Genomic DNA, 26,192 nt, shown 5'->3' on the forward strand with positions numbered 1-26,192 from the left:
GGAAGTTCACAGCTAAATTCTCCAGAGATTCTGTCCATGCTGAACATAACTCCCTCTCAGGCTGAGCTGCACTTGCCCTGCAATTGCTGCTGTGAGCCAGGAGGAGCACCACAACTTCAAGGAAAGAGGCTGACTCTCATGTTATCTGAGCTCACTGCTCCTGGGCTTAGGAAGTGAGCAGGCATAAGCTGTCTGTTCTGAATGCGTGGGGCACAAGAGATGGATGTGGGATGAGCAGAGAGGGAGGAAGCAGATAGGGACAGAGAGTTGGGTAGGGATGACTGGGATTGGGCTGGATAAGGACATCAGGACAAGGAAACAGATTGTGCAAGGGATGTAGGGAAAGAGACTGGGGTGGAGAACATGTGAAGTGGAGGATGGGATTGGAAAAACAGGGACAGGAAGAACAGATGAGACAAGATGATAGGAGAGTGGGAGCTGGGAATAACCGGGCTGGGAGCCAAAGAATTGGGATGAACAGGGAATAAGTGGAGAGGGAGCGTGGAGGAAGGCTTCCAGGGGAACGAGACAAAGGACCCAGTAAGTTTGGGACTAGGGTGATAAGCTAGAGGAGTTTTGGACTAGCAATACAAGGAGGGTGGCACTGGGATGAAGAGTCAGGGCAAGTTGGAAGGCATGGAGCAGAAGAGGTTGTGCTTGGATGGAATGGACAAAAGATTTTGTTTCTCCCAGACACACTCCAGCCTTTAGAAGGAGGGTAACATAAGATTCCTGGATCTTCTGTTTCTTCTGCTGCCATCAGGTATCACTGAAAATCCTGCTGTTTGAAGTGTGTGTTTCATCACCCTCTAGTGCTGGCCTGTATAGAGACATGATGCCCAAACTTCTCTTGGTGCACTTCTAACAGAAACTGTCCAGCCCCCACTCCCTCAACCAAGGCTTCATTCACAGAGAAGCTTGGACAGAAGGCAGAGCTCTGGACAGAATAGGAGAGGAGTTGGGACACAAGTGGACATGAGCTTGTGGCAGAGAAGAAATGAGGGCAGGGCTGGGTGGCGCTCCCCCCCACCCCCCCAGCAGGTTGGGGTGGCCCTGTTGCTGGTGCCCTTTGAACCTCCCTCAGGCTTCCCAATGGAGTCTGTAGTGGGTCAGTATGGCCTCCTGCAGACCCGGAGGCCGGGGAAGTTATGCAGAGGCCCTGGTGGGCGGGGCCGGAGTCAGGAGACCAGAGGCCCGCCCCTCAGAGGGTGGGGCCGAGGGCTAGAAGAGCCAAAGGCGGGACTCGGGAGCCATTCAGGGCTGGGCCTCCGGGCAGGGAGGACGTGCCTGCACGAGCTCCCCGAGGCCAAAGGGAGAGGGCCTGCGGCCGCCCGGCCAGGCCAGAGGAGCAGGCCCCCAGAGGCTCCACGCAACCCCGGGTCCGTATGCCCCAAGGAGACTACCCAGACTTCCCGGACCTACCAGGACCTTCCCGCCGGTGGAGACCCCCTGCCGTGGAAAAGGCCCCGGGAGCAGGCTGCCCCCGAGCCCCGGCAGATCCCTACACCACTCAGACCCAGGACCGACCTGCATCTCCTGTATTGCCACCGCCTGACTACCCTAACGACGTGGTCATGGACGATTGGCCGGAGCCCCCACAGGTGGATGACCCAGAGGAGACCGACTTAGGCGGACCCCTCGACCAGATGGACTGGGACCTGCCGCCAACAGAGGGTGAGGTAGGAAGTGGCCCGGGGAACGTCGCTCAGGAACCAATGGCAGTGTGTTGCGGTCTGGATCCCCACTGCCGGGGTTGCATGTGAGCGACCCCCAGGGCCCCGGGCCGGGTCGCAGTGGAGTGGGAGGGCCTGCGACCCCCTACCCCCCTCCCTGACAGGGCCAGCCCCCACTGAGCCTGTCTGTAGTCCCTTGTGTTGCTGCCCCGCCCCAAACTGAGGGCTGGGCTGGTGTTTTCCCTTGTGTTGCTGCCCCGCCCCAAACTGAGGCCTGGGCCGGTGTTTATCCTTGTGAACTGCTGCCCCGCCCTGGATTGAGGGCTGGGCCCAGAGCTGTATAACTCTTGGGAACTGCTGCCCCGCCCTGGACTGGGGGCTGGGCCCAGAGCTGTATAACTCTTGTGAACTGTTGCCCCGCCCTGGACTGGGGGCTGGGCCCGGAACTCTATAACTCTTGTGAACTGCTGCCCTGCCCTGGACGGAGGGCTGGGGCCTGTACGGGGGTAGCGGTGACTGCCCGAACTGAGTGCGGGCTGGTGCCCTAACCCCCTCCTTTGTTGCCGCCCGCCCTAGACCCAGGGGCTGGGCGTCACGGGACTTGCTACAGAGTCACATACCACTGTTTGGGAACCACTAGTATAGAGTTTTTCAACTTTTTTTTTTTTAATAAAGAAGTCCTTTAAAAATTATAAGTACCCCCCAGACTTCTCTCGCATGCCACTGCTTGAGAAACATGGTCCTAAGGTAATCTTGTTACCTGCACAAATTTCTCATCCCTTTCACACTCAGGGACATACACACCTCTACCCAATCCGTCGGGCTGAAGGCATGACCCTGTTAATTTAAACTCTCACCCTTACACTCTTCCTAGGGCTCAGGGCGTAATTCCCTGCGGGTATGAAGGATCTGTGCCACTGAAAAAAGCCTTACACAGTAATATTCTTATTCTCTATTTATTTACAATTACCAAGAAAGCAGAATACATGCTAAGCACTTCATATCATGCTCACCAGTCCTGATAAGGCAGGAATGCTTCTGCTGTTGGGAAGGTAATGCGGAAGCGGCCCAAGGAGGCAGTTGCTGCCTTGGGGAGACCAGGGTGGGAAGCCCATCTAGCTGCAGCTGCACAGGGTCCCTGGTCTGGAACCTGGTACATGTGGGAGGGATCTGGGTTCCTCCCCAGAGCACCGCACATGCCAGGGCAGCCTAGGGGATAGGAGGAAACTGGGCACATCTAAGGGGTCTCCTCCACTATTGATTGTGGCATGGACAGTGCCAATGATGAGAGTGGCTCAGTGATGCCATAACCCAGGCCTCTGTGAGAACAGGAGGCAGAGCAGGGACAAGGCAAGCCTCTGAGGTAGCGCTTAAACTGCCATAAAGCGCAGGACCCAAGGAGGAGAAGCTTGGGGCTTTGTCACACATCTTAGCAAATGAATTAGAATAGAAATATTGTACTTACATTTCAATGTAAGGCCTATTAAGCAATAGAAACAAGTGATTGTCTGAATGAACTTTTAGATTGTGCTGACTTTATTAGTGTTTTTATGCAGCGTGATGTAAAACTAGGCAAATATCGAGATGAGTTGACGTCCCAGCTGGAAAGCATCAGTATATGCCCAGGGATACACATACCCCTAGTGGAAAAACAGTGGTATAGAGGATGCCAGAATAAGACCACTGGGAGTTCACATAGCAAAAGTCTCTGGAAAATCTAAACGTTCCAACACGGCTGAGGCCCCATTCCAGAAGCTGGGAGGTGTGTAATGAGTTAGTGCATTACAGGAAAGGAATGGAGAGTATCACCATTTAGACAGCAGACTGCTGCCCACGGACAGAAATGTTCTCTAATTCTGCCTCTGCCACAGAACTTTTATGTGATGCTAGTCAAGTCAATTTTTTCAGGGCTGGAAGAAACAATTTTTTAATTAATTTTTAAAAAGCACTATTTTTTATTTTGTTTTGTGAGCTGTAGTTGAATCTGAAATCTTGAGGTGGGCAGTGGCGGGGAGAGAGAGAAATTGATCTCTTTGATCTGGTTAAAATGTTTTCAAGTTGCTGCTCTTTAAGGAATCCTGTGCCTCATAATTGTCCAATTGTGATTGAGAGTTGGGAGGGAAGCGAAAAACTGAAGTGTTTTACTGAGTCGTTGTTTTTATGTAATTAGGAATATGTGACTCAGGAGTGGTTCGAAAGATAGGCATTCATAGAGGATTTTTAAACACATTGGTTACAGACTTGCTAAGAACACTGGCCCATTGCCACCCCAGGTAGTGCAGTTCACTGTGACGCTAAGCCTAGAAGGAAGGTGATAAGAATTAGAAGGGATCTTGGTTAGAGCAACAAACACCATGCTGAAACAGTTCAAGACATGAGGTTTATGCAATATAACGTAACAGGGTTGGCGGTATTTTACAACAGGTTGAACCTCTCTACTCAGGAAGTCTCTGGTTCAGCAACATCCGTAATCCATCATGGTTTTAGTTAGCCAGATTACAACCACTTACCATGGGTGTGGGCAAGTTGCCCATAGTTTGTTTACAGCTACCAGTCCTGGCTCTCAGTATTCTGGCCGTTATTTAGCTGTAATTTACCCCAACTGTCTTGTAAGAACCCAGTAAGCAGTGGAAGTTTTGGCAATGCTGCTAAACAATATTGACCTCCTATGGTCCAGCAAATTCTCTCATCTGTCACTGGTCAGGTTCCAAGAGTGCAGGACAGGAGAGGTTCAACCTTGTAGTTGAACCATGTGAAAGCAGGTGTTGATTACATTTTCTGAAGTGCAGTCAGATATTCTCCATGTTCTTCCCACAAAATTTTTTGTTTGATGATGGGAAAAGCATGTTGTTTGTTTCTTTGTGTTGTAGTATGGAGCACAAGCAGAAATAGAGGAGTTTTCCAGTAAGCATGAGGTACTTGTGGTAGCTGAACATCAATAAGTGACCTGGTTAAATCCATTCTCTGCAAATAAAATTTAATTTTTTTTATTTAATAAAAAAGGACTTCTGCATTAATATTTTTCAAAAATTGCCACAAGGTTACACTTTCGCTACCCAGAGATTACAGCTTTGACAATGGACTGTTGTGTAACAGAAGTATTTTAGTTGCTTTAAAAAAGTTCCCTTTTGCCCAATATAACGTACAGTAGTAAATGGCATTTTAACTTTTGAGTGGAACTGCACAAAGCTCAGTTTGCCCTCAACCAGTTATCTCTGGTCACATTCTTTATCATGCATTCCTTCCCTTTAGCTTGTTGGCATTTCAGTAGGGCTTTTGTCTCCATTAAATATTTTTGTCTGCAGCCTTGCTTGGCTGATGAAACATCTACTGTAACTGCACAGTGTGGGTGCAGGAATGTGCTGTGTTGGATTAAAATCTACAAACTTGAAAATCAAAATGCTGCAATATGTTATAATTGTTAAATATTTTACCATGATTCCATGCTTCTCAAGTGTAACATGAGAGAAATTTGTTATCCTGGAAGTACACAATGAATCAGTGTACTATACAACTCTCGTGTTCACCTGAAAAAGATAACAAAATAAAATTTAACAGGAAATTTAAAGTAGACTCACAGTGCAGTGTGGAAATCACTCCTCTTTTAAAAAAAAAAAAAAATAAAAAATCTGCAAGTGGTAATGTGTGGCACGCCATGTCCTACCTTTTTTTCTTGTAGAGCCAATAAGGTAAAGAAGCATTTGATGGCAATAACTTTTTGGCTTTGCCATCTGATTTGGGGTGGGGGGTGTCAGGGGGAGGATTTTCTGTTTGTTTTTCATGTGTGCATAGGATCTTGGCAGGGAAACGAAAGGGTGAGATTTCAGCTTGATCTCCCTATGGGAGAAAAGACCCAGTAGTAATAGAAAAATTTCCCATGGCTATTTCTATACCCTCCCTTCCCATTGAAGGTGATCTGTTTTGAAATGCTTCCTTCAAAAATTCTCCTCCTATGCCATCCTGAGAGACTTGACCTTTACATAAATTAAATCATACACAGAGATTTTCTACAGTTTCCCACTTTTTAAGGCTGATGAATAACTTGCCCTTTTTCTGACATTCTTCTTGGCCGTGTCTACACTAGCCCAAGTCTTTGAAACGGCCATTTCGAAGATTACTAATGAGGCACTCAAATGCGTATTCAGCGCCTCATTAGCATGCAGCTGGCCACAGCTCTTCGAAATTGCCTCTTTTCGCTGCCGCGTGACTTGTCCAGACAGGGGTCCTTTTCGAAAGGACCCCACCAAATTCGAAATCCACTAACAGCAGATTCCTATCAGCAAATGGGAATAAGGAGGTTTCAAAGTTCCCAGGGGCCTTTCGAAAATGATCCCCATCTGGATGAGCTGCATGGCAGCGAAAAGCAGCAATTTCAAAGAACTGCAGCTGGCGGCATGCTAATGAGGTCCTGAATATGCATTTCAGTGCCTCATTAGTAATCTTTGAAATGGCCATTGGCATGGCCATTTCGAAGATTTGGGCGAGTGTGGAGGTAGCCCTTATGAGCAGCTTCTGCTGGATGGAATTGACTGCTTTTAAGTTCTGGAGAAAACATCCATTCTCACACTGAACTCATTGTTCTGTGCAGAAGCGCACAATGAAATTTTTTTACTTTTCAGCTCACTGGGAGATTGTATATATTAGGAATGTGAAAGTTTAACTAGTAAGCATCACCCTTAACAGATGAGCATTGCTAGTTTCATTTAACTAGTGGTGACTGGAGCAGCTCCCCACCTGATGTGGGTGGGAACTGCTCTTCCTGCTGCACGTAGGAGCTGCTGTAGCCAGTCAGAGTAGCCCCTGTTCATGGCAAACCCGCCTTTGTCGGCTGCCCTGGCCAGCCCCTGCCTGTGGTGGAGGAGGGGGTTCTGCCTGGGCTGGAGCAGCTTGCCTTTTAATTAGCAAACTAGTGAAACATCACATTTAACCAATTAGACAGAATTTTACATCCCTAATAGGTATTTCCTTTTACAGGTAGAACATCTCTAGTCTGGCGCTCTTGGGACATGACCCGTGCCAAACTAGAGAAGTTTCCAAACCAGGGGAGGTCAGTGAAGACTCCCAGCTACTATGGGCCATGCACCCGGCATGGCTTCATGCCTGAGAAGCCTGCTGCCAGTTGAGGTTCTTGTCACCAGGCACCTGCCTGGGATATCAGCTCCAGCTCCCAGACTAACGTCTGCTGCCTGGGGTCCTAGCTGCCAGCAATAGGTCCAAGCTGCTATCTTTTAAAAATATCCACTAAATGCTGCCTCCAAGGGATTTACTATTTGTCTGCAAGCGCTTCCAGTTTGGTCTTGAAGAACAAGGAGTTGGAGGGGTGGTAACATTAATACAGTCTTACTTGGACCATTGACTCAAGATCCTTCTCGTAGCACTGATTTTTGGATTCAGCCATTATAGCAATGAGAGCTCACCTCTTCAGAAAGTAGTTGGTGGAAGCTGGAAAGGCCACTACAAACCAAAAGTGCCAGCTTTGACAATTCTGAATGGTACTTGTATGTTAATGCCTTGTATGAGCTTCTGTCAGCAAAACAATTCTGAAATACTTCAGTAACTGTGCTGCGTTTCCCTTGAAGTATGTGATTATGCTTCTGGAGAAAGGGCATAGTTGGTCTTTAAAATGCAAATTAGAAGTAACACAGGTATACTGTAAAAGAAAATCTCTCTGTGCAGTGTTCATTGGAGGCACCATAACCTGGGGAAGTCTGATTTTACACAGGGAGAATAGAAAAAAAACTTATTTAAACTTCAGAACAGGAATAAAAATTCTCAGTTTTCATATCCATGGTGTTGGTCAAGTACAATTTGCACAGTAATGGTGCTTGACTGTAATGAGATTGGCATGAATCCACCGCTGAAATGATCGCAAGTTGAGCATCTTTAGTCCAGCACCCTCGGGTCTTGGCTGGTGCTGAATGAGAGAATTTGGTGGACCATGGGAGGTCAAATTGTCTAGCAGCATTAGCAATGCTTCCACTGCTTACTGGGCTCTTAGAAGACATTTAGGGGTAAATTACAGCTAAACAACAGCATAGAACGCTGAGAGCCAGGACTGGTGTCTGTAAACAAACTTTATGGGACCACGGGAAACTTAGCCATGCCCATGATAGGTGGTCATCTGGATAACTAAAATCATGCTGGATTATGAATGTGGCTGGGACGAGAGAGTTCCAAATTAGAGAGGCTCAACTTGTAGTGAGAATTTCAGTGAAATACAAGATCACATGGCTAGTTTAAAGGTCAAAATGTGCAAAAAAAAATGATTTAACTGCTGTATGTGCATCAGAATGAAAAAAACAAAAACAAAAAAACCCCAAGAGTTGTAGCGTGCAATTATTATTATCCACAAAGGAAGACTGAAAATTGTAACGCATTATTCTGAGGTGCTTTAAATTTGAATTCCTGTTTTGTGAATCCCAAATTAATGCAATTAAAAATGTGTATATAAAATGTGTTTTACTGCTGTTAAATATTTGAGTGCACCTGGATCTCTGCATTACTGCAAATGGTCAAGATGACATTAGTTTAAATGTTGATGAGTCATTAGATATGTAATATGTTACCTTTTAATAATATGCAGAAACATTTTACAGAGGGATTTTTATGCATTCTTGTGCCAGCTGATTTTTCAACTCAGACCTAGTAAATCATGGCTTCCTCACCTGGAAAGGGTCTCATCTGAGGGCATGAGCAATAACTTGTACCTTCCTTCTCTAGTCTGAGGCCAGACAGCATCATTTTTCTGAGTCCTGCCCATGTACTGCATCAGGGATGGAAAAATTGCTGGTGGGGGATGGGCACTCCATGGATTTGAAAAGTGGTCAGGGGCTGCTGCACTCTTCTGTGATATTAATGGAGGAGGTGAGGGCTCTGGGATGGAGGTTGAATGCAGAAGGGAACGTGGGGTAAGGAGTTGGGATGCAGGTGGCAACTTAGGCAGTTGTGATCTGGGGCAGGGATCTTGGCTGCAGGAAGGGATGCAGGGGTTTGGATTATGACTGAGAGTAGGAGGCATAGGGGCAGAGGGTTAGGGTTGTGTGGGGTAGCGAGGCAGGAGTCGGGCAGAAGGTTGGACGGAGGGAAGGTCTGGAGTCCCAGAGGCAGGCTGTGGCTTAAAAGACTTACCTAGGCAGCTCCCAGCCATTGGCCCTCTGAGGCAGGCTCTGTACCTGCTGCAGCCGCAGACTGCTCAAAACTGCTCCCTTCTCCACATAGCGCTTTGCTCTAGAAACCAGAGTTGAAGGGGAAGCTTTGAGTGCTGTCCTTGCCTCCTCCCCCAAGCAAAAACCTGTCACCTCCTATTGGCAATATATTTTGGAGTCTCCCCTTTCCTCCTGGCATCGGAGCAGATTGCTACATGGAGCGGGAGCCGCTTACAGCAGTGGCTGACTGCTCAGCTGGCTGCTGTGTGCCTGAGGCAGTCTGTGGGCCAGATCTGGCAGCCTGGCGGACTGGACGCGGCCTGTTGACCATATTGTGCACACCCCTGTACTACAAGAAACTTTGGACCAATCTCCAAAAGCTTGGATTCGTTGTCAATGAACAATTCAGGACTTGGAGTTTGTACTTATGGAAAGGACATTGGTTGTACCCTGCAAGTGGTTTCGAATTGTTCCATTGCTATTACATGAGTCAATCAATCAAGAGAGCAATCCTGGTATTTTGTGAAGGCTTTAAAGCCAAAAAAAGTCCATTTCTCAGTGTATTGAAACACTTGTGGCAGCACTGTGATAACTCCAGAGTTGAAGCTGCAAGAAACTTTCCATTGTAGGGCAATTTTGAGCTCAGCTGAATTCCACAGTAAAGATACTATAGCTTGGCATTTCACAAATGTTATTCTTCCTGCCAAAAGAATTGTTTTGGCAAAGTATGGGTGTTTGAGACATGTGACTTGAGAGATTTCATTTTAAGAGGAGTCCTGTATTGAATTCTGGCCATCTGAAAAAAGGAATCGGTCTAGGCACTTGAGATTTTCTGACATTTGTTTGTTTTGAACTATAACCTTCTAGTTTCCTGACATTCAAACATCTGTTCTTTTGTTACAACTAAAATAATGCGTGTAATTAACAAAAATGTATTCACAGTTTTAGCTATATCCTCACCAGTTTTTCATTTGGTATTATAGTGTTTAGAATGCATTTCACTAATAAAGGTATTTAAAAAACAAAATATTGTCAAAGCAGGCTATAAAACCAACATACACATTCATTGAATTTTGCAATTCGATGTCTCTTTAAACAATACTTTTTGTAATTCAGATCAGGAGTGGGGGTAGGAATCTGGAAAGGAACATAAGGGAGGGTAAAAATGAATAGCTTTTTTTAAAAGACGCTGCCCTTTATTGGCAAGGAAGCAGCATCTCCCCAGCCAGCGTTAATCACTGTATAACATTTCTCAGCTTCCTGAGAGAAAACAGTACTAAGTATGGCCAGGAAAGACTTCTCTCAACAGAAACAATACCCAATGTAAAGTTTATTTCACACTGCCATCTGGAAAAAATTTGGTCATCTACAAGATCAGGTGGGAAAAAAAATTAAAATCGGGTGTCAGTGTAAGCTGTATTGCAACCCATATATCAGTGATATGTAGCTTTGCATTTACTTTTTATTTAAATAACATTTCAGCATTTTTTTAATAATAGAAAATGATAATTTTTGTGGCTTTCATTTTAATGTATGTAGTAAGTTTTCTACTAACGTGCGCATTCACAGGTGAAATATGGTATTGCACTGAGCCAGTCGATAGTATTTGTTCTTTTAATGTGAATTGCTGTCTTTGCCACAGTACAAGTGAAAGTGCACACATGACTTGGTATTGTATAGTTTGCACACTTTGTTTCAGCTATTGTGCATGTATTTCAGCTCTGGTTTGCTGAAGAAAATCAAGACCTTTAAGCAGAATGATAGAACCAGGAACAATGATTAGCACTGATCAGCTCCCTAACATCCCTTGTTAAGTGGTTCCGTACTGAAATGATTCAGGAAACATTTCCCATGGCATATATTGCTCAATTTTCAAGCACCAGCAATGCCAAATGAAGCTATGTAGGAACTTCAGGGATGTGTCAGTTCTTAGAAACAGGCCCCTTATCTCTTAACGATTTGTACATCGACAGTTCCTATACTGATATAAGGTAGGGTGTGAATTTACATGGCTGTAGTTATAACAATGTAATTCCATTATGACCAATCTTATTCTAGTATGAGTTTAACGCATACAAAGGTGGACGAGGGGGAGAAAAAGCAAGCAGTGTAGATGGGGTTACTTCAAAAACAAACTCTGTTTTCAAAAGCACCCTTCTTTCTGAGAAATATGAGTGGGGGTTGGGTTTCAGAGGAGGGTCTAAGTTTATAGGCTCATGAAAAGGAAGGAGTCCCAGTTAAGAATAGGGCCAGAGTTGACAAGGTCAGTTCAGTCAGGAAGGATGTGGCCCATTACCAGCAGCTAATGTGGAGATGTGAACATCGAGAGAGGGGAAACCAGGTCAATTTAGTTAGGGAGGATGTGGCCCATTATTAGTAGCTAATCTGGAGGTGTGAACATCAAGAGAGGAGAAACTGCTTTCGTAATTGCCCAGCCACTCCCAGTCTCTGTTCAATCCTTGGTAGATGGTGTCAAATTTGCAAATGAATTGCATCTCTTCAGTTTCTCTTTGGAGTCTGTTTCTGAAGTGTTTTTGCTGCAGGATGGCTACTTTTAAATCTGTTACTGAAAGTCCAGGGAGATTGAAGTGTTCTCCTACAGGTTTTTGTATGTTACCCTTCCTGACATCTGATTTGCACCCATTTATTCTTTTACATATAGACTGCCCAGTTTGGCCAATGAACATGGCAGGGGGCATTGCTGATGGCATATTTTATGTTAGTAGATGTGCAGGTGAATAAGCCCCTGATGGTGTGGTTGATGTGGTTAGGTCCTGTGACGGTGTTGCCAGTGTAGATATGTGATCAGAGTTGACACCAAGGTTTGTTTCAGGGATTGGTTCCTGGTTTAGAGTTACTGTGGTGTGGTCAACAGTTGCGGGTGAGAATTTGTTTAAGGCTGGCAGGCTGTCTGTAGGTTGTCGGAACTAGGTGCCTCTCCACCCGCTGTGGGCAGCTCCCGGATGGCCTGGGTAGCCAGCCGGAAGGCAAGACCCTCTCCCTTATAAGGGGCTCCCAGGAAACTACCCTTAAGGAGGGACGTTAGGCAAGACCACCCCGCCCCCGCCGAAGTGAAGAGACTGGGGTCATGCACATGGACTCCACCTGAGTCCCCTGGCAGGCAGTGGCTGGCCTGAGAAAGCAATGCTGGACACCAATTAAAAAGTGTAACAAAATAGCAATTTATTCAAGACTAACAAATACTAACAACAACTAACTATAACTATTTATGTAACTATATTGATTAATGTAGCCAAACACTTACAAATAATATTAACTCCATTACGATTCCTGTATTTAAAGTCTTTATTATTCCGGAAGGCAAAGTTTGAACAGTTAGAAAGGGAGTGGGAAATGGGATTAGGTTCTTAGAGTCCCGATCTGCTTCTTTTAAAGAGGTGGGGCGAGGGCGCTACTCCTCGCCACCTACCTGGGGCCGGGTCGCTACTCCAGCCCAAAATTTGTTGGTGCTGGAGAGGCTGTAGCTCTCTTCCAAAAGCCCAATTTAAATGCCTGGGAGCCCCTACACTCACTCCGGGCAATGTGGGAAGCCGGGAGGCCAATAATTGGCAAGGCCAGGTTACCTGGCTATTTATTCGAATGGGATGAGGTAAATCAGGTAAGTAAAGGGAGGTAATGCCTCCACCTTTATAAGACTAGACAACTATAACAGTGCAATAGATGCTCAATATCTAGTATTTAAAATTCTTAACTACTAAAATAACTATTATTAACTATTATCATAAATGATTGATTATTAATTAAGTGTGTTATCAAATGGTTATGGGTTTCTAGGCCCGGCCCTATAGGGTCGAACCCCCAGGTACTACCCTCCCCCCGCCAGAGGAAGGTACAGCGAGGGAATGACCCTCGCCCCCCTACGAGGGGTCCTGGTACCCTAGCTGTGAGGTTTGGAATTTGTATGGTGAGTCAATATCTGTGGTGAGGCACTGGGCTATGCCACAGGCCTGAAGGGAATTTTACATGCTCTTGAAGTCCAGTCCAGTATTTGTCCAGTCCGGTGAGTGGTCTGGTCCGGATAGACGGTCTCAGCACTGGAGCAGGGCGCAGGCAATAGTGTGGCCGCAGAAGCGCTGGCAACGGGATGGTGTTGGCGAGCTTCCGGTTTCCTCACCGGGTACACAGTACCCGTGGCCGGAGCCACGGGCAGTTCGCCACCCGGTGAGTATGCCTGGAAAGCCCGCTTGGTGCTCCTGGAAGCAAGCATGGAGCTTGGGTGCGAGGGGGCACGAGAGCGACGGCGCCGCTTCGGAGCTGACCCACTGGCCCTGAGGCAAGCGGCAGCCTGCGTGAATCAGCGCTGCCCAGAGGCAGGCGCTGCTGTGATTTCCAGCTCTTCGCTCTGTTCTGAGCCGGCCTCAGGATCAGCGGACGCCTGTTGGCCAACGCTCTCCCGTATAGGGTCTGCAGAGTCCTCGTCCACAGTACCCAAGGGCCCCAAATGCCAGGACTAGCCTGACTTACATAGACAGAATTCATGCATGATTCATGAGGTAATTATCATATGCAAGTTCTGAACACCTGCTCTCAACCAAGTCCTCTGGGCTGTCGAAGTCTTCAGAAACTCCCACGTGTGCCAAATCAGGAGCCCGGAATTCAAATCCATGATCATGAATTATTTATGAGTTCAGGTTACCGGGGAAACCAACTGACTCAGAGTGACCGTTGCAGGGGGCTGCTAAATGGCAGCCTATGCATCTTTAGATTCTACCTGTACCTGCAGTGATGTTTAATGGCCAAAGGCTTGTTTCCCCTGGCCCACGGGGATGATAATGCCCAAGGGATGGTAAAAATCCCTGACATAGGTGAGGACTAGCCTGCCTGCCAACATCTGTGAGAGTGACGGATCATTGTCCAGAAGGGGTTGTAGATCACTGATGTGCTGGAGAGGTTTTAGCTGGGGGCTGTATGTGATGGCCAGCGGTGTTCTCTTATTTTCCTTGTTGAGCCTGTCTTGTAACAGATGGCTTCTGGGTACACGTTTGGCTTTGTCAATCTGTTTCTCCACTTCCTTAGGTGGATATTGTAGTTTCAGGAAAGCTTGATAAAGTCTTGTAGATGTTTTATCTCTGTCTGGGGGATTGGAGCAAATGGGGTTGTACCTTAGTGCCTGGCTGTGTACAATGGGTCATGTGGTGTGCCCTGGATGGAAGCTGGATGCTTGTAGGTAAGCATAGCAGTCTGTGGGTTTCTGGTATAGTGTGGTGTTTATGTGAACATCATTTATTTGCACAGTAGTGTCCAGGAAGTGTATCTCTTGTGTGGCCTGGTCCAGGCTGAAGTTGATGGTGGAACTCTTCAAGAGCCTCTCTCCCATGGGTCCATATGAAGAAGATACCATCAATGTAGTACAAATAGAGGAGGGTCACTAGGGAAGAAGAGCTGAGGAAGCGTTGTTCCAGGTCAGCCATAAAAATGTTGGTATATGGTGGGACCATGTGGGTGCCCGTAGCAGTGCCACTGATTTGAAGGTATAGATTGTCCTCAGATCTGAAATAGTTGTGGGCAAGGACAAAGTCACAAAGCTCTGCCACCATTTGTGCCTTGGCCTCATCAGGGATAATGTCGTAACAACTTGAAATCCATCTTTATGTGGTATATTGGTGTAAAGGGCCTCTACATCCATGGTGTCCAGGATGCTGTTCTCTTGACTGGGACTCCCTCCTTTTGAGGAGCCTGTAAATTGAGACACTCCTCTGGAATCCCCACTCATGCATCTGATAAAGTGGGTCTTTGCCCACAAAAACTTATGCTGCAAAATATCTGTTAGTCTACAGGGCGCCACAGGACTTTTTGTTGTTTTTGAAGATACAGACTAACTTGGCTACCTCCTCTGATACTTTCCTGTAAGTGGAGATTCATTAAGATAAGTGGTGCCCGTTATCTGCATTCCAGCTACCACCCTTCACGTTGTGGATTGCTCACACTATGGTAAGAATGGGAAACTGGAGATGTCAGCCTATCCCATCCTTTATTTAAGACCTGGGTTGGTAGCACAAGGGGACGTACCATGCATGTGTAGGCCAAAAGATGCCGCTGGCAGGAATCTCTAGACTGAGTCATATGGTGCGCATTTGCTTGCAACATGTGGCTATACATATTGATCATGCATCTCAAAGAACCTTCAGTTATCAGTAAATAACTACCGTTTGCTAAACCTGCCTGACTGCTCCCTGTTACTCTTTTGAGAGCCTTGTTTGTGATCTCAGAGCAGCAACCATTGCTGTGTCTTCAACTACAGAATAGGGAAAAGGCTGGAAGGCAGAGATTAATATTCTTTAAAGCCTGCAATCCCTACGTGAGACCTTTAATGTCATTTTTATCATAAAACATAGCATTGGTCACGAGAAGTACACTTTTCAAATAATAAGCCTTTAGAACTTGCATAATATTGTGTATTGTGATGAGACTCTAAAAATCACCAGCTCAGTAGTTTGCATTTTCTCTGGTCTCCATAGAGTTTTTGGAGAATTTGTTTGTATTTCATGGGTATGCTTGCATTCTTCCTCAGGCAAATCTGAGAACAGCTGTCCTTGGTCATGTGAGGCTGGGAAGCATGTTCAGCGTGCTCAGATGTGTTTTTTAGTTGTCTGTGGTGTTTCTTTCTCAAAGCTACTGTTGCTAAGCATGTTTACCGTATTGAATGTGTGGGCACCAATTTTCAGCCTCTAAACTTCAGCCATTTTTTAAAAACTTTTGGCATGTTCTAAAAGAGTGGCTATGTTTGTGGGGGAGGGGAACTGAGGGCCAGGGACTACAGTGACAGAGTATATATGTGCTTTCCCTAACCACCTCTTATAATCAATGAATATGTTGACCGAGTAACAGAGAGGTAGCCGTGTTAGTCTATACACGATCAAAACAAAAGTGCTACTGGACTGCTTTTTTGTTTTCATATTGACAGATGTAACTTACTAAATGCATATTAAAATCTTATGTAAAACCTCTGTTTTTCAGAAATAATTTTTATAGCCACTATAGGCTTTAGAAGTTTACAGTGACTACACTTAAAAAGTAATACTTAGAGTTTATACCAAAAACGGACATCTCTATTGATGTAGTAACTTAACATTATGCTAAAAAACACTAAATTTCTGAACCATCGAGCTGCGTTCTAGGCATTTTGCCCATTCCCATCCATGAATAACACGTACTGATGGTCTTGCATTCCATACTCCAGTAGGTGGTATCAAATTATTGCTTTCTGGGTCAGAGTGGCTTACTGCTTATTCTGAACAGCAAAATTTACTTGGAAAAATTTAAGTGTGCCTGTAAAGTGCATTGGGGGAGGTGCACAGAGGAGATGACAAAACTTCTGCTGTAGTTCAGAGTGAACACAGTTGTAAGGTGGCAGTGTACACCCTCCAATAAAGTAACTGCTATTCACTGCTTTGTCTGGCACTACCACTGTTACTCCTTTACACAGTAGTTTACTGCTGTGTTACAACCTTTATCTGAATTTATGGTATGTCTCAACGTGTTGATTGTCACATTCCATAAAGCAAAAATAAATTTCACAGAGTAGATTTAAATGCAGTTTTAGGTTCATCTGGACTAGGAAAATTTGCCTATAGGTTGCTATTGGTAATGGAGGTAATTACACCGGTGCAGTCCCATATAATGTAGACTTATTACTTTGGTGCAAAACAAGGCACCGGTAATGAATTGTACAGTAGTGTAGCTATAGCTAAAGAAAAAGCCTCCAGTGTATACCTAATACTTTGGCTACCACAGAAAGTCTCCAAAAAGTAATCTCTGCAAATAGTTGCACATGCATAGGGCAGACACCTTGAGCCTGAAGCAGATAGAGCACCCATTTTCCAACAGTGGGGACTGAAACAGTACTGGATAAAATGCTACCACTGAGTTCAATAAATATTCAGTTGAGAACAAAGAGTACCTGTACATTTAAATAGTAATGAAAAATTAGATGAAAATCTCTCCTCACCACTAAGTATGTTTTTTGTTTTGTTTTGTTTTTAATGTACTATTGCTTATAAGAATCTGTGTTTAAAAATATTTATGTTGTAAGGTCACACTCTTAAGCAGCGCACCAAACGATATACTGATTCCATAATTAGCGTTATGTTCCGAAATGTGCTTGAAACGTGCCATAAATTCCTGCATCTCCAAATATGTGGCTAATTAGCGTGAAATGCCAGATGAGGTTCGTTTTATGCCCTTGAATTTTCTGTACAGTTTTTGTTGGTTTCTCCTAATATATTTTTCACAGGTCAGCTCAAATTCAAGCTCTGGCTATAAATTGTCCAGGGAATTTCTACTGGTCTTTGTTGATTGGTATCTTTCTTCAAAAAAAAAAAAAAAAAAAAAGTCTGGATACCCAAAACTTGGGAGAAATGTATGTCCGTGGTACTGGGTGCAACAACTAGTTTAGATTATTTTTTTAAAGGTAGGAAAGGGTTGTGTGTGCTTTTTTTTTTTTAAAGCCAGTAACCGTGCTGTTTATATCCTGTATTGCTAAATCTAAGTGAGCAGTGCTCACATTCTTCTGCCAGGAGCTACACATTCTGTTAGATATTATCCTTCAACAGAGAGAGTTTTTGTACATATCTGCTGACAGATAAAATCTCCAGATGCAGCAATACTTTAACTTCCCCTCTGCACCAAGCTTGCTCTGCTTAAGAATTTAAAATACCCAAAACCCAAGGAATTAGTACATATTTAATGGTAAAAATGTTAGTTTCTACACAGAACATTCTTCAGTCAAACTCTCAAAACCACAGAAATAATAGTAATGCTTTCTTTATCCACAGGCCATATGTAATCACTCCTACAACACCAATACTGGATGTGCATCATAACCTCAACTCTGCTTTTGAAAGGGTACCAGCCTTTAAACAAGTCTTTGTAGAAGACTTCTTTACCATATTGTCATCTCCAAACACAGTGGGCTGCTATGCCAAGCACCTGCAGATAATACATAAATACTGTAGAAGGGGAAGTAATTTAGTAAAGGGACAGTTAAGGCTGTTCTCTGTGGCCTGCAGTGTCTAGTAGTGGAAAGGTATCTTACTCTGGGTAGTGGAGTAGAAGTTAGATATCCTAACTTACTTTCATTTCTTTGTTTTTGTGTCAGGTATATTGTGTGTAACAATCCTAATCGCTTCACAAGAAAGTTTTATGTTCAAAACATTTTTCAAGTAGTTAGTGGTCCTTCTCAAGACATGGCATGAGTGTTAACATTAAGTGACGCAAGAAAAGGATTGGTTAAACAGTTCCTTAGATCTTCTGTCTTATGGCTCTCAAAATAATGGCTATGGGACAAATCTGATGTAGGAACTTCACATATTTTAAATATAATTTACAGAAAACAACTCAAAAGAGGAGGAAATGTTGTAGTTGGCTCCCATTAAAAGGAACATCCAGCTTAAACCTTGATTCCAGTTCTTTAAAAAAACCAAAAACAACAAACAAAAATGTAGAACTAGATGGATGGAATCCTTTCAAAAAGTGACTGAGATGAAAGGCAAATAGTGCTATTACTGTCGAGCAGAGGTGGGAAAAGTACCCAAAAAATTAATGGAATAAAAGTGCAGCTGCTTTCACTAGTGGATACTTGAGTACAATAAAGATGTGACGCATGTGTTTATGTGCACCCGCGTGCATGTGCGTACTCTTACTCAAGTAGTTTTCAAAAGGGACACCGGTGATTTCCACTTAAGTACATGCCCCCCCATGTGCAAAAAAAAAAAAAAAAAAAAAGGGGCAATTGTACTTTTACTCAGGTAACTTATTGGGTGCTTTTTCTCTCTCTCTTGTCTAGCTAAAAAAATAACAAAACTTTTCCTGAGACTGGTGTAACTGTAGTTTGTGATAAGAAGTGATTCTTCTATTTTAAAAGGTTAGTCTTGCCCCTAATATGGTGGCCATAATTTTATTTCAATTATTTCACTTCCTGACACTTTGGCACACTGTTTGAAAGTGTATGTAGAATATAGCTGGGTGCATATTATACTTATAATTTAAAAAAGTCTTGCTTCCAATCTTATTGGAATTTTTAATCCTACTCTAAAATAAAAAGGTCTCTTGGGTTTTTGTGTTTCTTAATTTTAAGCTATTTTAATAGTATGGGCTGGGCTTTTTAGATTTTAACCTTTAGGGTCATAGCATAGAAACTCAACTTAAGTAGCCCCACTGAGGTGCATTAACCCTGACCATACTCCTGCCATCTCCTCTCTTTATATATACATAAAATTGGCAGGTTTTCAGAAATGACTGACTAACCTCAGAATGTCAAGAGGTTTACTGCTGTTCAATTGCCAGTCAGCGTTGTTTGGCTTTACAGAATTAGGACTAGAGTTTGCCCCTCCATAGGCTGTGTCTGTGCTGCAGAGATTATTCAGGCATAGCTGTATTGGCACATCCGTGCCACTGTAACCCACACACTGCTGGGTGTGGCTCTTAGACCACTTATATGTATAGAGAGAGCCTGAGTCTTCTCTACAGCCTTAGCTGAGGGCCAACTAGTTTTTAGCTCAAGCTTTAGAGGCTCATACAGTAAGCTACAGAGTTCCCAGGTTTGAGCCTGTCTGACCGCAGTTACAAGTGGGGTTTTGTCCAAGATTTTTAGCTGGGTCTCTGACGCTGGGGATGAGCGTCCTCAGCTAGGGGGAATGTGTAGTCCACACGCTTACTGGGTGTGATTCGTTGTCCCATGTAGTGACATCTAGACCCCTTACAGAGAGAGAGAGTGAGTGTCCTTTACAGCCTTAGCTGAGAGCCAGATGGTTTTTAACTCAAGCTCTAGAGCAGCGGCAGCAACCTTTCCAAGGCGGAGTGCCGAAATTTAACCTTTTGACCTCTGCATCCAAGTGCCGGTGATACTTTTAAAGTCACTAAGAGTCCTACTTGCAACAAGTTCATTAATAAATAAATAAAGATGCAGAGATTTACTGTTTAGGTGGCAGTTGGTAGCATTAGCTGGTCTTCTGTTAACCCACAGGCAGCAGGGCTTTGAACAAGCTCCTGGCTGCATGAGGGAAAAGGGGCAGGACTGAACTCCTGCCTTGCATGCTGATAAAAATCAGCTTGCATGCCACTCATGCCAGGGTTTGCTGACCTGTTTCTAGATGCTCATGCACTAAACTCCAGAGATCCCAGGTTTGGTTCTATCTGTTGGCATTACCTTAGGCATGGTACCTTAGTGTAGATGCAGCTTATGCTGACAGAAGGGGCGGTGTAGGAATGCCATTCTCCCCAGTGAAGATAATTGCTGACAGAAGCATTCTTCTATTGACATATCTGTATCTACACTGGAGGTTGGCCAGCATGGCTTACTTTGACACACTTTTATTGACAGACTTTGTGTGAATGGCGAATTTTGTCCCTTAGGCCTTTGAGATCAAGTGGCTTTGAATCTTACGTACCTGGATAGAATGGGGAAGTTGAGGCATGTGAGAGTGAAAAAGAGGCAAAAAGGAAACTGTTCCATCTGAATTTAAATTTCAAAGACCTTGATTTGTCAGGGAACTCAAAAGAACTCGGATTTGGAGGGGAGCAGTGTTCATGCAACAAGAGGACTGACAGAATTTCTGGAACCCTGGAAAAGATGGGTGAGAGGGAGGGTGCCTCTGTACTATGGAAGGGTTGGGGCCAGTTTCCTTATTCCTCCCCTGCCAGCCCTTTGGGGGTGCCTGTGTCTTTGGTGGTGATTCAAAAGGGCCCAGGGTTCCAGATGCTGCCTCTGCTACAGTAGCAGTGGTAACAGCCAGGTGTCCCAGGCCCCTTTGAATTGCTGGGGCCTGGTGCAGTTGCCCTCTTTGTCTCCCACCACTCCCTCCCTTGTGGTGGGCCTGTTCTTCAAATAATCCTCTGCATTCCTCAACTATTAATATTCAAGATAGCATGCTAATTTCTTCTCTTCTGATCTTCGTCATACCACCCTAGGGCACAGGTACTCTTCTGAATAATTTGTGGTTTGTGGATGGGCTGTTGTAGCTTGTGTTTTGTTTTCAAACAAAATAAATCAGTTGTTGGAGTGGGAGTGCTTGACTTCTTCCCAGTAGTACGTGGCTTCTACTGGCGGCATCTGTTCTGCTTCAGCCCCATATTATTTGGACTCGTGGCTTATTTACTCCTGTCCTTCAGTTGTCGGTCATGAAGTACCAAATATTTTTTTGCCCCTTAAAGGGTTTTTTTTTTTCCTTCCCCCAGCTGAATAATAGGCTGTGCTTGGAGAATAGCTTGGTTCTAGACATTGTTGGATTTGTTGATGACTAAGTCACTCAAAGCATTCCCAGAATCTGACTGGGGAAAAGAATAAGAAATAAATAGGATCATTCCCTTCGTAATAGAAAGCAGCAGCTTAGACTATGCAAACAGCACTCAGCTTCCTTGGAACAGCATCCAATGTCTTTTCAGATTTACTGCATGTAATCATCTTACAAATACTCATTTTATTCACACATCTTTATATCATCTTCATAATATGAACTATGCCGTTGAAGACTTTATTTGCTATAATTACGATAGTTGCAATTGTTTGTTTTTTAAATTGTCTTTTGTTATTGAAGAAAAAAGATGTAAATTGAGGTCTGATTTAAAGCCAACGAAGAGAGGAAACTGAGAGTAAACTCTGCATTTGTGTCATATATCATTTTTTTAAATCTGTCTGCAACATGTATTGTACAGTGTAGGAGAACTCAGTACATATCCTTTAAATCCCCAACTTGATGGATTTGTGTGTAAGTTAAGGAAGTTAAGCTGTAGATCTGAACATATTCACTTAGGTGAGACCATAAATGTATGTGTTCATGTTTTTGTGGTTTTATTTCACATATACAAAGTAGCTTCTTTTATTCTTAAAACTAAGTGCTGGTGGCCTTGGAGAGATTTTCAACAACAGTTTTTCCAGAATGTTTTCCCCTTTTACTTATTCATTTCTTAAGCACTTTGTCTGTCTGTCTCTCTTTTTCAAAAGAGTTTCCAATATACAGCAGCAGCTGGCCTTGCTGGATAATGAATCTTGGCCAGGAATGGCTGAAGCAGACAGGGACCGTCTTCAGCTCATCAAGGAGAAAGAGGCTCTTCTTCAGGAACTGCAGCTCATCAGTCAGCAGAGACGATCCCCAGAATATGTTGCACGTTTGGAGGAAGAAAAGAGGCGCTTGGAGGATGAAATTCAATGTGCTCGAGCCAATTCCACTCACGGGGCCACTGAAAGGTTTGAGGACTTAACAGATTCTTTTCTTATCTACTACAGGCTGCAGCTGCACAGATTCCCAGTGCAGGGCTGGTGCCATTTACCAGCTTTGTATGAGATCAAAGCACTACAGGGATTATTTGCGTACTTCATTTACAAAAGGGTCTGGAGTCCCTGTTGATACTTCCTGACCATGCCCTCCTTTAGAGCCAGTCTTCCGAAAGTGTGTCTGACATCTACAAAACTGGTCATTTTCCCTTTTCCCATTCAGATGCCTGGGGTGCAGCAGAACCTATAAAATTCCTATCAGTTTTTCACCTATCTTTGGTAAGGCTGTGAGCTGCCATTGAGCTGTTCAGGGTGGATGGGAACCTAACCAGTGGTGACCTGAGATGATGGGGCTAGTTTAATTGGCACCAGGGGTAAGTTAGAGTAGTGAAGGACATGTCCCTGGAAAGAGCAGAGGCATCAGAACAGAGAACAGCCCTGCACACAGCAGTAGCCCCAGGACCAAGGAAGTTTAAAGATGACCTTCCTGCTGTACATATTTCCTATTTATCTGTGCAGCATACAGTTTGGCTGGATCTAAATGTGGGCCTAAGATTTTGTTACGTATACTTTATATAAATTTTGTGCGTTTAAAACCAGTTTGAAGCTCTGTCATTGGAAGTACTGCTCATTTCAGGGTGCCATAAATAATCATCTAGATTTAAGGAACAGACTGTAATTCCAACCAAGTATGTCAATACGCTGTGCATAGTATAAAATGCTTCCAATTAGAGTGACAGGGCTTCTGTCTAAAACTCATTTCTCCTAATACTCTAGTAATGCTGCTAAACTTCATGATAAACCTTTTCTTGTATTAGAGGAAATATTTCTGCCCACTTAGTGCTTCCATGCAAGCAGCTAGCATCTGCGAGAGGTTTTTCCAGCATTTTTGTGCATTCTTTTGGTTTTCATAACAGGTTGAGGCATGAATTAATGGCAAAAAGCCAACTTTGCTCGGTGTAGTGTCCTCAAGTATCTATGTTAATACTGATTTGTCTAAACATTAACACTTATGTGATTTACTTTATCTTTATAAAAAATTGAAAATGGCTCCATGTCTGAGCTTGCAGAACTCTGACTTGCACAGGCTTACTTTGGGCAGTAAATCCAAATGGTGATAGAGAATTCACAGCTGATTAAATAAATACCGCTGATGTTTTGTATGACATTATTTATGGTTTTTTGCAATATTGACACTCTGACCTAGAAAATGACAGAGAAGGGAGTTCACTTTACCCTGCTGTGTAGTAAATTTTATTTGTTGTTTTTGGGATCTTATGTTAGGTAGCGCATACTGTGCTGGCAAAAAGAGCAGGCTTTTTTTTCCATGTTTCAGTCTGTGCTGTGGAAACCAGCATTTCAGAGTGATATTTGATCTTTCAGATTCTAGCAAAAAAATTGAGCAAAAGCTAGACCAGTATTGAAGGGTGCTATGTTTTTAATAATGAGAGCACAACAGTAGAGACTTGACTAATTATTATGAGTATCTCATGTTTGGTTTTTCAGGTCAGAGACAGAAAATATTTTTTCACTGGAGGTTCTGCTCCATATTTCCCCTCCTTTCTTCCCCCACGGCCCTTGGCTTACAAAAAAGGATTGATATTTAGGCACATTTATTAAGAGTTCTCTTGTTACTGATTTAAGCGATATTGATTGAACAATACATGAAGGTCTGGCATAACTTAAAACTCACGGTACGTTGTTACTACAGGGAAGATCAACCCTGCCAGGTTGATCTTCTGGAGTTTGATGTAGTGTGCCTAGTAGGGATGCTTTAAATCGAACTCCCAGGGCACCTGTGTCGGCACTCCTGCCCCTCATGAAGAGTAAGGGAAGTTGATGGGAAAGTTTTTCCTGTCAACCACCCACTGTGTGAATGCTGGCAAAAATCAATTTTAGGTAAGTTGAGTCCAGCTACACAATTCTTGTAGTTGGATTTGAGTATCTCAAATCAGTTTAATCTCCTAGTATAGATTTGGTCTCATACAGTAAACTACACCCGGGCTTCAAGATCATGCTGTGTAGCGAAGGTAGCTTTTATTAAATAGCTATGAGTGGGTAAGGCTGGTGTTTCCTTTCTAATTTCACTCACCCTTAAGATTCCCCATTTTCTTTTCCTCTTTACTGTGAAATCCCATGCATCATATTAACTGTTTTCCAGGCAAGCAGGGTTTGCTGGGACAGTTTATGGAGCTAGTTAACAGTGCTGTTGAGAAAGCCAGAGAGCTCTGGACACCCAGCCCTTTGTCCCCTGCTTTCCAAATACCAAGTGGCATAGCTCAAATAAAACAGAGAAACCTATGACACCAGGAAGAAAATAATTCTTACTCTTTTTAATCAGTTGCTCCTACCTCTCACATGGCATCTTAGGTAACTTTGTGTGGCCTCAGCAATTTCAGTTACACACTTTCACCACCACAGCTCTAGAATTTTCTTTTGTTTCCATTTGGTTCAGTTACTGCATTTTCTCTAAGCGTTCTGTAAGGCTGAGTTCCTATGCTCTCAATGGGATTTCGGTCCTGGATTAAACCAGTGGTGGGCAACAAGTGGCTTTAGGGCCACTTGCAGCCCATCCGGGTTCTGTGTATGACCTGCAAGGCGTTTTGTTTATCATCAGTTGTGCACAAGTGTTTCACAGTCCACTAGTTTCCATCTGTCGCTTTTTTCATACCGCTATGACGAAAGTGACACACATGTAAAGCAAAGGAAGTGAGGTGCATGCTGGTTATGTGTACTCTTGATTAAAAAGCCATGCACTCCCTCTGCATTCAATCAAAGCATTGCTACTGCACACCCACAAATTCTATGCATGCAACCACAGTAACAAACTACCTTATACTGTGAGATTGTCTTGGTTAAGAGTCTTCTCAGATGGAGTCGCCCATTGCTGGATTAAACACTGTGTATTGTCCTAAGTGAACTAATTCTAATGGTTAAAAAAGGATTCACTGTTTATCCCAACACACCTGCAATATGGTGGAAATTGGCTCTTTTGTATGTGGAAAGCTCTGAGTGCATTTTGAATACACTTCAATATAAACAAAAGATGAAAAATAATAACTGCAATTTTAAATTATAGGGTACTGTTACATGAGAAGAGAAATTGTTTGCTTTTGCAGCTGGAAGAAGCTACTCGTTTAGCCTCCTATTTACATTCCCAGTTAAAAAGGTGAGTTCTTAAGAGAAAGTGTTTAGAAAAAAGTTAAGTATTTACTTGAGCAGAAAAAGCAAAAGTACAAACAGAACAGACCATTTTACTTTTTCATACAACAGATCTAGAGAAGTTATTGTTCCCTTCTACTCGGCACTGGTTAGGCTACATCTGGAGTATTGTGTCCAGTTCTGGGCCCCCCAGTGTAGGAAGGATGTGGATGCATTGTAATGAGTTCAGCAGAGGGCAACGAAAACAATTAAGGGGCTGGAGCACACGAGCTATGAGGAGGAGAGGCTGAGAAGTTTGGGCTTATTTAGTTTGCAGAACAGAAGACTGAGGAGTGATTTGATAGCAGCCTTCAACTTCCTGAAAGGGGGCTCTGCAGAGGATGGAAAGAGACTTTTCTCATTGGTGACAGATGGCAGAACAAGGAGCAATGGTCTGAAGTTACAGAGGGAGAGGTGTAGTTTGGATATTAGGAATAACTATTTCACCAGGAGGGTGGTGAAGCACTGGAATGTATTACCAAGACAGGTGGTGGAATCTCCATCGCTAGAGGTTTTTAAGTCCCGGCTTGACATAGTTCTGGCTGTGATGACTTAGTTAGGGTTGATCCTACTTTAGGCAGGGGGCTGGACTAGATGACCTCCTGAGGTCCCTTCCAGCTCTAGAATGCTATGATTCTGTGATTCTATAAATACATAACAGTGATTTTTTTCTTAAGCCTGTGGTGCTGTGCAAGAAGGTAACACAGGAAACTGGCTAAATAGCCAGTAGAAATCAGACATACAATTCCTAGGTAAACAGAGTAGTCAGAAGTGAGAGAGAAAATGTGCTTAGAAAATTCTAAGATTCACTGCTCTGACATTCAAAAGTAGTCCACATTCAGAATAAGGGTTATCATCTTTGAAACAGGGGATGTCACCCTCTAAACATAAAGATGTTCTGAGATCCACAAGGAACTCCTTCAGATATAAGAGTATCCCCAT

At 43.7% G+C, this 26,192-nt stretch overlaps 1 protein-coding gene across 3 annotated transcripts in view; it reads left to right on the forward strand.

Annotated features, from left to right (window-relative positions):
* WWC3 (WWC family member 3) overlaps nt 1-26,192 on the forward strand; it is a 183,203-nt gene that overhangs the window by 100,777 nt on the left and 56,234 nt on the right. For all 3 annotated transcript variants that reach the window (XM_074992746.1, XM_074992755.1, XM_074992761.1), the window contains 2 exons: nt 21,780-22,022; nt 25,129-25,218. In XM_074992746.1, coding sequence (XP_074848847.1) covers nt 21,780-22,022; nt 25,129-25,218 — 333 coding nt within the window. The remainder of the gene's footprint in view (nt 1-21,779; nt 22,023-25,128; nt 25,219-26,192) is intronic.

This window comes from Carettochelys insculpta, chromosome 1 (assembly GCF_033958435.1).
Source record: "Carettochelys insculpta isolate YL-2023 chromosome 1, ASM3395843v1, whole genome shotgun sequence".
In the NCBI taxonomy this organism is placed as follows: domain Eukaryota; kingdom Metazoa; phylum Chordata; order Testudines; family Carettochelyidae; genus Carettochelys; species Carettochelys insculpta.